The following is an 11,449-nucleotide window of genomic DNA, read 5'->3' as shown; positions in this document are numbered from 1 at the left end:
GGGTGTCGCCGGACCTCTGCTTTCCTGGGCTGCCCGCCTGCCCCTCCTGCTGAGACAGGATGTGTTGCGCACGTGCACACCGGATGGGGCTGGGCCATCCCGACCCTGAGCCTCTGCTGGGGTGGGGGTTCCAGTCCTGGTCAGGGCCAGCACTGCGCGGGCACCTACCCTCTGCCTCTGGGCTTCCACAGCCTGCGTCCTTGCCTCGCCCCCTTCTTCTGTAGCGCTAACCCTGGGACTCCTTCCCCAGGACTGCCCTGAGGAAACTTTGCCAAGCCTAGGTGGACCCCAGTCACCCAGAGGGCCCCAGAAATAGTGTGCACGGCCTGAGTGAGCGGCAGGACCTTAAGGGACTCCTGGGCTAGCTGGGGAGGCGCTGGCTCCCAGCCTCCCCAACTTGTAGAGGTGCAACGGGGATTGCTGACAAGCAAGAGAGGCAGCAGGGGTTGGGACTTGCCTGCTGGTGGAGCAGACGGTGACCCCCTCCAGCCTAGAACACCAGGGAGGATGGGCCCCGGCAGGTTCCACACCTGGCTGCTCTGGAGCAAGCTTGGCTAGACCCCGCAGAGGAGCTGGGGGCGGGGGACTCCCATTACCTGAGCTGGGCCTGGGGCTTCACTGGCTGGGCTGGGAAGGATTGGTGGAGAAATGACACCCCAGGTCATTCCAGGCTCTGTCCTTAGTTCCTGTGCGGACTCTCCTTTTACCACTGAGTCAGGAGTGAGGAGACGCAGCTGAGCTCAGACTTCGGAGGTGCTGCCATATGCATGTGGTTCAGTTCTGGCACATGTTGTAACCTGGGTCCACCTTCTTGCCTGGCCTGGCTTGGGGCAGGGGCTGGGGGTCACAGAGAAGGGCAGCCATCCTGGGCTGCCTGTGGGGAGTAACTCCAGAAGGGGTCACCTCAAGGGTTTGTCCTCTGCAAGAGAGTTCTGGGAGGGGCAAGACCCAGGCCTCAGGCTGAGCAGTGCCCTGTAGGCCAGGAAGTGGGTGGCAGGGTGGGTGTGTGGGGAAATGTCTTCCTGGTAAGATTGGGCAGCTTCAGTGGGCACCAATGTGGTCAGTGCAGGGTCAGCAAGTCTCCAGCAGTGGGAAGGGGAGTGGGTGGTGGTGTGAAGAGACAGGCAACCTAGTGGCAGGACCTGGGCAGGAGATGGGGATCTGCTTACCCTCTCTTTCCTGACCTGGACACCTGTCTGCAGGGAAGAGATGAAGGGGGCCTCAAAGGGGGTCTCAGAGAGCAGTCTGGGCCCCCCCTGTGGGACCTTGCACCCTATATGCACCCTACAGCTACAGAGCAGGCACATTCTGCTGTTCCCTAAATGATGTCCTCCACCTGGGAAAGAAGAAATCAGCGGTCTCTGGGGACCCCTAGGCTGGAAAATCTGATTCTCTTTTATTACCCAATTATACTCCCCAGCCTCAGACCTAAGTCCCTTGCAGCTAGTCTCACACACCTGCCTGCCACCCTCTCCCCAAATGGTGCCCAGTAGGTCTGAGGCCTGGGACCGGAGCAGGGGCTGGGTCCTGGGTTGGAGGCCACCACAGGGGAGTACGCAGGGCTGTGAACAGGCAGGACTGTGCAGGAGACACTGTGCTGGGCTTAGGGGAGCTTCCTGCCTTGGTCCTGGCAGGTGTGATGTCCACCCTGTCTTTTCCCTGAACCCCTTCTGAACGGTGACAGGCTGTGGGTGGGAGAGGTGGGGCTGGTTCATTCCTGACCTGGGACCCTGTGCCCTTTGTTGCCTGTAGGAGGGACTTTGCCCCCACTCCATTTCCCACTCATATTGGGAGATCAGCTGACAGGACTTCCCCTTCTGCATGGCTTCCTTGACCTCCCAGCTGGAGCTAACCCTGCAACCAGAGTTCAGAGGGCACCCACCCCGTGACCCCTGCTGGGACACCCCTGGCAGCTGCCTCCTCCAGCCGACTGGCCCTGTGGGTAGCAGTGGCTTTGCCCAGCCTTCCTTTGAGATGTGCACAGTGGAGTGGCAGGTTAGACTCGGGGTCCCTTACCCGGGGTGTCCCCCGGCAGGCCATCCTGTGGGAGAATGAGAGTGCAGGGCCCATGAACGAGGTGGGGTGGGCTGTGGTGCCAGTTGTGGTGAAGGGGTGGGGATGGGGTGGCCCCGGGGACCCCTGTGTTCAGGCCTGAGGCTGTGTCATCAGCTGGGTCTCTGCCAACAAAGCTCTTCCAGGTCCCCAGGGGTGGGGCAGCAGCAAAGCCAGCTCTTCCTGCCCCTCCCCACCCCTGCCCTAACTTGGGGCTCTGCCCACGGGCAGTTGCTCCAGCCCGGTGGCCGGTCTGAGTGGGGCCGAGCCTGCCAGCAGGATGGGGATGCTTCCCTAGCTGTACGGGCCGGGTGCTGGCCTGGACCTCAGCCACGCAGCTTTCTCCCAGACAGTGGCCCCTCCCCACTCTGCTCAGGAGGCCTCCCTCCTTATGCCCTTCCCAGCCTTTCTCAGCAGAAGCCCCCAGCTGCTCCCTGCATGCTGTGGTCAGGGACTATCTAGGTGGCCAGAGTAGGAGTCAGAGCCCTACCTGCCAGCCTGTCTCCACTACCCAGACACCAGGACCTCAGCAAGTCCTGCCTGGCTGGGTGCATCAGTTTCTTCCTCGGCACCCCCTGGGGGCTGTGCCTAAGGTAGGATCAGGACCCCAGAACAGAGATGTGGGAGGACCCTCATCTGCCCATTGCCCATCTGCCCATTGACAGGTGGGCAGAGGCCCCAGGTTGGAGGAGGTGCAGGGTATATGCTCTGCCTGCCATCTCTGCTGGGAGGGGCCTGGGCCTCTCTGGGCTCTGTCCTGCCTGGGCTGCTCCCCGTGGTAGCCTTGGAATCTAAAGGAAGGTCCTGCCAGTCACCAGGCAGAGGCCTTGCCTAGCCCTTGGTTTTCTTTCACCCTTGGTGAACTGAGATGATGTTTAACAGTGGCTCTGTTGCTGGCCCTTGAGGAGGGTGTCCTGAGTCTGATGGAGGAGGGGACAGCAAAGGGCAGAGCCAGGACACTGAGGGAACCCTCCATTTACTTCCTGTATCAGCCAGTAGCGGGGATGACAGGAAAGCACACCCCAGGGGGAAACCACAGTCCTGCCTGCCCTGCAGAGTAGGTGGCTCCCTGATGGGCTGCTGTGGCAGGGTGGGGGTCGCCTGCCCAGCTGTGCGTTCTAGGCTGGTGCTCTGCTGGGTGGGCAGGTCTTGGGAGTGGACAAATTACATCCAAGTTTAAGTAAGAAAACTCACTCTACCTGGTGGCCAACCTCCCAGCCAAGACCAGTCATGTTTCTGCCAACCTGGCAGGAGAGGGGCTTCTGCAGGGACCTAGCCCTCCACCCTGTTCCCAGGACGTGGCCAGCTGCTTGTCCATCTGCTACACTGTGCTTTGTGGCCGGAGGGGTGGTGGGTGGAGGGCTGGCTGGCACCAGCCCCAGTGGACCTGGAGAGGGCACATTTGATGGATGCCAGGCACTACCAGCCTCCATGAAGCCAGGGGCTGCCATGGGTCTCAGTAGTCAGCAGAGCTCAGGGGCCAGGTAAGCTGCACAGATAGCACCCAGAAGTCGCTCGTGTGCAGCATGTCTGCGTACCCCTGTTTGACTTCCAGTCTTCAGATCTCTCTGAAACTGCTTATGACAAGATCACCAAATGAAGTCTGTCACTAGATCCAGTGATCTCTTCTCAAAGCTGGGCTGGGGACATGGACGGCAGGAAGCCCCTCTCCTTTGTGTCTCCTCAGCTGCCGTCCCCCAGGATGCCTGGCCCCTCCCCCTGGCTGTCTAGGGGTCCTGCCTCCCGCCCACAGTGAGAGGCAGTCTGTCTCTGGGGGCTGGAGAAGGAGTGCTGGAGCGGGAGGTCCCAGCCCCCCACGTCTGACCCCGGAGACGACCACTCCAGCCTCCCAGCCCTTGAGCTCTGTCTTTTGCGTCTGTCTCTGAGGCTAATGAGCCCATTTCTCCTGTACTACGAGGCTGTAATTTTTTTTTTTAAGCAAAAATTTTAATTTTTTTATTAGTTGTTGATGAACATTTATTATTTATTTATACGTGGTGCTGAGAACTGAACCCAGGGTCTCACACATGCTAATCAAGTGCTCTACCACTGAGCCACAACCCCAGCCCAAGGCTGTAGTCTTCCTGCCCAAATGTTTCAAAAGCTGCATGTGCAGAAACACTTTTGAAGTGACAGGTTCGGTGACTTTCCTTGCCTGTGCAGGATTCCGTCTGTGTGCCCATGCCTGCTGTTTGTGGGAGGGGTGGGCCCCAGGGGACAGTGGGCTTCAGGGTGTAGTATCATGTGACCATGTGTGTGTACTGCCGTGTGGTGTGAAGAGTGTCTGGTGGTGTGGGCTGGTGTCGCCTGTCAGTGTGGGCAGTGGCCAAGTAGGTGGGCAAGGTGTCTGTGGAGTGCTCAGTTCCCATCTGAGGGTGGGGCTGAGGTGTAGGGTCCCGACCTGCCCAGGCTGTCCTGGGGACTGGCCCACCTCCTGGAATGGGCACTCCTCCTTGGGGCCAGCCCTTCTCCACGGTGGTGTCCAACCCATGACCTGTGTGTCCCGTGCCAGGGCTGCCCCAGCAGCTTGCTTTCCTGCTGACACACGTTGTCTGCCGCCCTTGAAAGGCAGAGGTGGATGGTGCAGGCAGTGGGGCTTTGAATGACATGTACCTCCCCTCTGCTCAGGGATTGCCCATCACTGGCCTGGGTGCTCAGCCCCAAGGTGCGGCCCTCCCGGTGTGACTGGCCACAGCCAAGGCTGCACTGAGCCAGGCACCAGGCCTGGGGTCAGCCCTGTGGGTGGGCCTGACCCTAGGGCCTGCCTCTTACTTCCCTATGGTGTCCAGGCTCCTCCACGCAGACCCAGCGGGCCTTGGGGAGCCCTGCCCTCCAACCTCCCTGGCCCTGCTAGGGCAGTGCTGGACAAGGCCGGGTGTGTCTCCCCCCGGTGTTCCTGCACAGCAGCTCAGGTGCCTGTTTGCCTCGGCACCCAACTGGGTCCTGGAAGACCCACCAGGCCTGGGGACTGCTTTAGGCCACGAACATGGCCTAGGGCACACCAGGGACCCTGTCTGTCATGGCTCGTGGAAGCTTTGTGTTTGGGGCATGATGCAGGGGACCTGGTCAGGAGGAGTACGAGGTGAGCAGGTGCCTGGCCAGGCCTCCCCCACCCCCAGAAAACAGCAGTACCCACTTGCGCAGCATCCAGCCGCCACCCCTTGCCTTGCTTGTTCAGCACCACGGATGGCACCCCACTCCCAGCTGCTGGTGCCTGGGGGTGGAGGGCTTTCCTCCATCCCATGGCAGAACTTGGTCCCACAGCAAGGGGACATTCGTGCCACCTGAGGCACATGCACCCTTCTCCATTCGCCAGGGTCTCCTCTGTGGCAGCCCCTGGCCAGGTTTGCTCAGGAGCCATCTGAGGGTGTGTGGCAAGGCCTTCTGCCAGGTCCACAACAGCCCCTCCCTGGGTCCAGAACATAGGGACCCATGCTTTTCCTACGCTTGCCCTGGCCTGGCCTGGGAGAGTCCCACGAGCACAGTGACCAGTCTCAGGGGTCAGCAGCTCCCAGGTCAGGCTGAGTTCACAGCATCTAGATGTTCTGTTGCTGAATGCCAAGTGCAAGTGTTGGTTTTTAGCAGGAATTACAGGGCAGAGAAAATGGCTGCACTCACCCCGGAAAGATTGGACAGGCAAGGTCATGGGTGCTCAGCAGGGGACTGTCCCGTCTCCCGGGGTTTGACCCAGAGGGGCCCGAGACACCAGTGAGAGGCCTGGGCAGGAGCTTCCTGCCCCGGCTTTGTTGCAGGCTCCTGCCAGCTGGGCTTGACCAGGAAGTGCATCCCGTGTCTTGGCCAGCCAGTACTGAGGGAGCAGTGGCTGCCAGCCCTGCCCTGGACCCTGCCACCTGGGCTGAAGTCTGAATCAGGAGGGTCCAGTGTGCAAGTGGGGATGGGTGGCATCTCCCCGCACCCAGGCCTCTTGGGGCAGGGTTCTGTCTCCTGCAGGGCCCAGGCTCCGTTTCTTTGGCCATCAGGCTCAGGAGCCTTTTGTGGGGTGGTGAGGTCCCTGTGGCCCTGGGTGGATGCTGGGTGGATGCTGCGTCTCCATGGAGCTGTGCACATCTGGGTTCGAGCCTGCCCTGGGGCGTATGCGGGTCTCCAGTAGCTCCATCCCAGGAGTGGCTGTGGCAGTCCCAGAGCCTAGTAGCTGGTGGTGCCTCCCTACCCACACACCACCTTGCACACATTCTCTGCTTTTATCCCAAACCACCAGAACCCAAGACCTCAGTGGGGACAAGGGCTGAGCCGTGGTTCCCAGCTCCCAACCCTGCTCCTGAGACCCTGTTGGTCACCATTGCAGGCCACCACCATGCTTGCTCTTACTTTATTGATTCTCGTGATGATGGGCAATGAGGGAATTCAGAGTCCCTCTCTTGAATCCAGGGAGGGGATGAGGTCCAGGTGGTTGTGCAGAGGCGAGACCCTCCTACTTCCAGTCTCAGGGGTCAGCAGCTCTTGAATCCAGGGAGGGGATGAGGTCCAGGTGGCAGTGAGGAACCATGACCTCATCATGAGCAGATGCACCAGGAGCCAGGTTTTCCCTTCTTGGGGTGCAGGGCACAGACAGACACCTGAGATCCAGGGAAGGTGGCGACATAGGGCCTGGTGTCTGGAATCCTAAGGACCACCCACTGAAAAGCCTGACCACCTCATGTGGTCCAGAGGGGTGGACCTGCCTGTCCTGGCCTCCCTGTGGTGGGCACTAGGCTTTGGTGTGGGTGGACCTGCAGGACAGCAGAAGGGACAAGCCGGGTGCTTCTTGCAGGCAGCAGGAGTGGGGGTGCTGGGAGTATCTGACCCTGGAGGCCAGTGGGGCTGGTGAGGGTCGGGGTAGGAGCTCCCTGGGGGCGGCCTCATCCTGTTTCTCTTCCTCGGTACTGCGGCCCCAGCTGGGAGGCTGTGGCGTCCTGGGTGTTGGTATCTGGCTGGCTGCTACACAGGGGAACTTCGCCACCCTGTCCTCCTCCTTTCCGTCGCTGTCAGCTGCCAACCTGCTCATCGTCACAGGCACCTTCGTCATGGCCATCGGCTTTGTGGGCTGCATTGGGGCCCTCAAGGAGAACAAGTGCCTGCTGCTCACCGTGAGTGTGCCTGGTCCTGGGGCTGTGAGGTCTCGGCCAGCTCCACCTCTGTCCTGGCCTGAGGGGCTGTGGAGTGCTCTCAGAATGTGGGGGAGTGCAGTGGCCTGTCAACAGGACTTGGGCACGCCCTGCTACACGTGCAGCTCTGTTGGGCCTGGACCTGCCTGCCTTCAGGACCCTCCAGAGACCCTCACCTTGGCCTTACAGTGTTCCCGGAGGGACGCTTCCTGGCCTGGGAAAGTGAGCTCCGGAGGAGGCGCCTTACCACTGCCAGCTGGGTCCTCCAGCAGGGCTAGGGGGCGTCCTGAGTCTCAGGGTTTCCTGGGTAGGGCCTGCTCAGGTCTTTGACTCACTCACTCTGTGCCCCGCCCCGGGGAGGGGGCAGGAACACTCATGGGCCCCATAAAGTCCCAGATGAGTAAGTGGGTTTGGACCTATTTCATGTCCCCGTGAGGACATCCCAGAGGCAGCGAGGGCCAGAGCCTAGCGAACCAGGCTTCTCCCACTTGAGGTGTCCAGAGCGGCTGAGGGTGGAGGTGGAGGGCGCTGATCCGGGGCTCTGAGGCAAGGTGGGTGGCCCTGCCGGCAGGTTGGGGCTGAGGCCCTGCTCCCACCCTCTGCAGTTCTTCCTGCTGCTGCTGCTGGTGTTCCTGCTGGAGGCCACCATTGCTGTGCTCTTCTTCGCCTACACTGACAAGGTAAGGCTGCTGCAGTCCAGGCAGCAGCACAGGCTGGTGGGGACTCTCCTGAGGCACAGTGGCCCCCTGGGGGGGCCATGGTCATTCAGGTGGCAGAGCAGCACTGCCCACTCGTGGCCAGGCTGCTGGACAGCCTCTGGCGAGTATATGCTTTGAGTGTTGGGTCACATGGTGTCGTTGCCACTGTTCCCAGCTGTGGGTTGTTTTCTTCCCACTTGCTGCTGCTATTTGTTGTGGTACTGGGGAATGACCCCACAGGTGCTTTACCACTGAGCTGCACCCCCAGCCCTTTCTACTTTGAGACAGTCTCAACAAGCTGCTGAGGCTGGCTTTGAACTTGCAATCCTCCTGCCTCAGCCTCTTGAGTCACTGGAATTACAAGTGTGGCCACTGTGCCCAGGAGGGGCTGATACCCAGGGTTGTGGTCCTAGCTTCGGTGTCCCTCTGACCCCCAGCACAGGCTTCTCTGTGGAGACCTCCCCGACTCTGGCACTACAGGATGCTCAGGGCCTACTGTGTCTACCCCAGCCGGTCCTGGGGTCTCTGCTTCCCCAGGGGCTCTGGCTCCTTCACCAGAGAATGACCTTGAAGTCAAGACCTGGGCATAGTAGCCAGGCTGTCAGCTGCAGAGCAGACAAACCTGTCTGTACTAAGTGGACGTATATGCCTCCACTCAGCCTGTGCTCTATCCCAGGCCCTTCAAGGCCCTGCCAGCCTGGGGTTGAGGCCCTGGGGCCCTTGAGGGCTTCCAGAAGGACATAAGGCTGGGAGCTGTATCCTTGGGCACGATGGGGTGGGCTCCAGGAAGTGAGAGCAGGACAAGGGCAGGGCAGGTCTGGCTGAGGGAGGCAGTGGAGCTGGAAGGCACCCACTAGAGAGTGCTGTTGACCCCACTGCACTCCCAGATTGACAGGTACGCCCAGCAAGACCTAAAGAAGGGCCTGCATCTGTATGGCACACAGGGCAACGTGGGCCTCACCAACGCCTGGAGCATCATTCAGACTGATGTGAGGCATGGCTGGGGGAGTGGGGGTGGGGGGGCAAGGGCTGGAGTGGTGCCCCCTGCCTGCCCTTGCCTCTCTGGCCAGCCCCAACACACTGCTTTCCCAGTTCCGCTGCTGTGGTGTCTCCAACTACACGGACTGGTTTGAGGTCTACAATGCCACCCGTGTGCCTGACTCCTGCTGCCTGGAGTTCAGTGACAGCTGTGGGCTGCATGCGCCTGGCACCTGGTGGAAGGCGGTGAGTGCAGTCCACCCTCTGGGGTCTGGGGATGGGACAGGCAAGGCCTGGCTGACTCCACTCTCCCACAGCCCTGCTATGAGACGGTGAAGGCCTGGCTCCAGGAGAATCTGCTGGCTGTGGGCATCTTTGGGCTGTGCACGGCACTGGTGCAGGTGCGCCGGGCAGGGCCTGGGGGGGCTTTTGAGCCCAGGGAAAAGCAGCAATGGCCTTGCCCTGGGAGGGCTTGGGATTGGGGTGGCCCAAGTTTCAGGTGCGGACTCTAGGTGTCATGGGCAGATGTGGGTTCACAGAGCATGGTCAGGGGTGACAATGGGGGAGGTGACCTTTGGTGTTTCAGATCGGGTGCTGCCAGCACTGGTCTCCTAGCAGGGGAGGCAGCGTGGTTCCTGCCGCCCCAGGCTGGCAGTCGTAGGACTGCCCAGTACAAGATGCATCCTGATGCCTGTGGCCCCAGCTCCCAGTCCAGGTGGGAGCCCTGAGCATCAGCACCAGAGTGCTCCAGAATGAGGTCAGACCTGCCACCAGGGCAGCCCACCCAGCCTGGGTGACACACACAGAAGTAGACACAGCTAGGCTGAGGCACAGTGAGCAAGCTGCAGGGGCCTTGGGCCAAGCAGGGAGGGTCATGTGACCCAAGCTGCAGAACACAGTCCTTGAGTGCTGATGGGGGCCACGTGGCTGAAACTCTACAAGAAATGTGTCTCTGGGGCCTCACAGCTGGGAAGCAGGTGCTGTGCAGGAGGCACTGCTCCAGCAGGTCCGGGAGGGCCGGCTGCACCTGGCAGCAGAGGTCTGTGGCTCCCTTCAGCAGCCCTGCCTATCTCCTTCCTGTCCCTAGATTTTGGGCCTGACCTTCGCCATGACCATGTACTGCCAAGTGGTAAAGGCGGACACCTACTGCGCTTAGAGCACGGGCCACCCTGCTTCTCTGCCAAAGGACACCACCCACCAGGGACAGGGCTGTATCCAAACCTGCCCCACACATCGCAGGACTTGGTGCTCTGCTGGGCTCAGGGGAGAGGCTGGTGCCCTGAACCCCCAGGACCCCATTCCTGGAATGCTTCAGCATGGGCAGCCATGGGGTCTCCTGCCTACATGGGAGGGGCTTTGACACTTTTTTATATCTTCCAGGGCAGTGTTCACATGGGATGGGGGGTGCCGGGCCATGGTCCCCTTTGCCCGAGGACAATGGGGGAGTAGGTCTGACCCCTTGGAGACCCTGCACAGGTCCTGGTGCTCCAGACAGGCTGGGCCCCCATCATCCATTTCTGAGGGGCTGCAGCTCCAGGTGCATCCTAATAAAGTGCGTGAGCAGCCCATGTCTCCCTGGACGCCTGCAGGATGGGCAGCCACAAGCCAACACCAGGGAAGTCAGCATTAGCTCAGGAGGCGTGGGGCGGGGCCGGGGCAGGGGTGGCACATCCCCACCTGCCCAGCCTGTTCTATTTTGTCCAGAACTGTGACTTCCAGGATTAAGCTTATATGAGTTTTGCAAATGAAGTGGGTTGATGGAAAGACAGCCATTGTCAAAGGGCATGGAGTTAGAAAAATGGTCAAAATGTTTCAAACCACCTCCAGGCCAAATATCCCTCTAATGGGGTGAGAAGGGACCCCTGGCTGCAGGGAGGATGGCCTGGAGTTCAAGGTGGGGCTGAGCTCCTCCAAGGAGCTTCAATTGCTGCAAAACATCCAGCCCCTAAACTACTCCCATAATTCCTTAGCCCCTCAGCACTGCCTTCTGGGATCCCACCCTCCCTCCCTCCCTCACCTACATAACCCCCAATCCTCTGTCACCCACCTTCTGGCCATCACCTGGGAGGAAAGAACACCACCCAGGCCACTCACAGTGCTGACACCAACTCCCCTCACCCCATGTCCCAGCTCAATGTGACTGCTCATATCCCACTGTCCTCCCTCCAGTGGGAGCTACAGGACCTCAGGGAATCTAACCAACATGGACTTGGGAGATCTGGACACAGCTAGCCACCAAAGCCACCTGTTCACACACCTGGGGAGGAAGTGAGAGCTGTCTTCAGCGCAAACCAGGGCGTGGTACCCTCCCTTTTCCCAAGGCCTCAGCCATGCCCTGGGGTCCAACATAGAACCCCTCTCTGCCCATTGTGCTTGCCCCCAAACCAAGGACACCCCTACCAGACAGTTCTTGGTCACTGCCTGGCTCCAGATCCACCAATCTCCACATCCTGGCTATACTGGCTCCCACTGACTCGCCTCCCTCTCCTCTGCCAGTCCCCGTCAATTCTGAGACGGCATCCACTTTACTTATTCTGGCTCTGGGCTCCGTCCCCAGCACAGGAAAAAAGAAACCAGAACCAGGTGTGGCTCACTGTCACCACCCACCCCCATTCT

The 11,449-nt window shown here is 60.5% G+C and overlaps 1 protein-coding gene across 7 annotated transcripts in view; it reads left to right on the top strand.

The window, feature by feature from the left end:
* The window catches only part of Cd151 (CD151 molecule (Raph blood group)), a 25,722-nt gene extending 15,323 nt beyond the window's left edge, over nt 1–10,399 (top strand). For 2 of the 7 annotated variants that reach the window (XM_048807904.1, XM_048807906.1), the window contains 6 exons: nt 6,948–7,139; nt 7,763–7,837; nt 8,743–8,844; nt 8,948–9,079; nt 9,151–9,234; nt 9,921–10,399. In XM_048807904.1, coding sequence (XP_048663861.1) covers nt 6,948–7,139; nt 7,763–7,837; nt 8,743–8,844; nt 8,948–9,079; nt 9,151–9,234; nt 9,921–9,989 — 654 coding nt within the window. In that variant the 3' untranslated portion in view covers nt 9,990–10,399. Of the gene's footprint in view, nt 1–386; nt 406–1,734; nt 1,996–2,189; nt 2,199–3,169; nt 3,191–6,947; nt 7,140–7,728; nt 7,838–8,742; nt 8,845–8,947; nt 9,080–9,150; nt 9,235–9,920 lie in introns of those variants that run through there. The other 5 variants (XM_048807907.1, XM_015503352.2, XM_048807908.1 and 2 more) reach the window with 5 other exon arrangements.
* The last annotated feature ends 1,050 nt before the right edge of the window (nt 10,400–11,449 follow it).

Source organism: Marmota marmota, unplaced genomic scaffold (genome assembly GCF_001458135.2).
Source record: "Marmota marmota marmota unplaced genomic scaffold, marMar, whole genome shotgun sequence".
NCBI lineage: Eukaryota > Metazoa > Chordata > Mammalia > Rodentia > Sciuridae > Marmota > Marmota marmota.
This window is presented reverse-complemented; position numbering and strand designations above follow the sequence as displayed.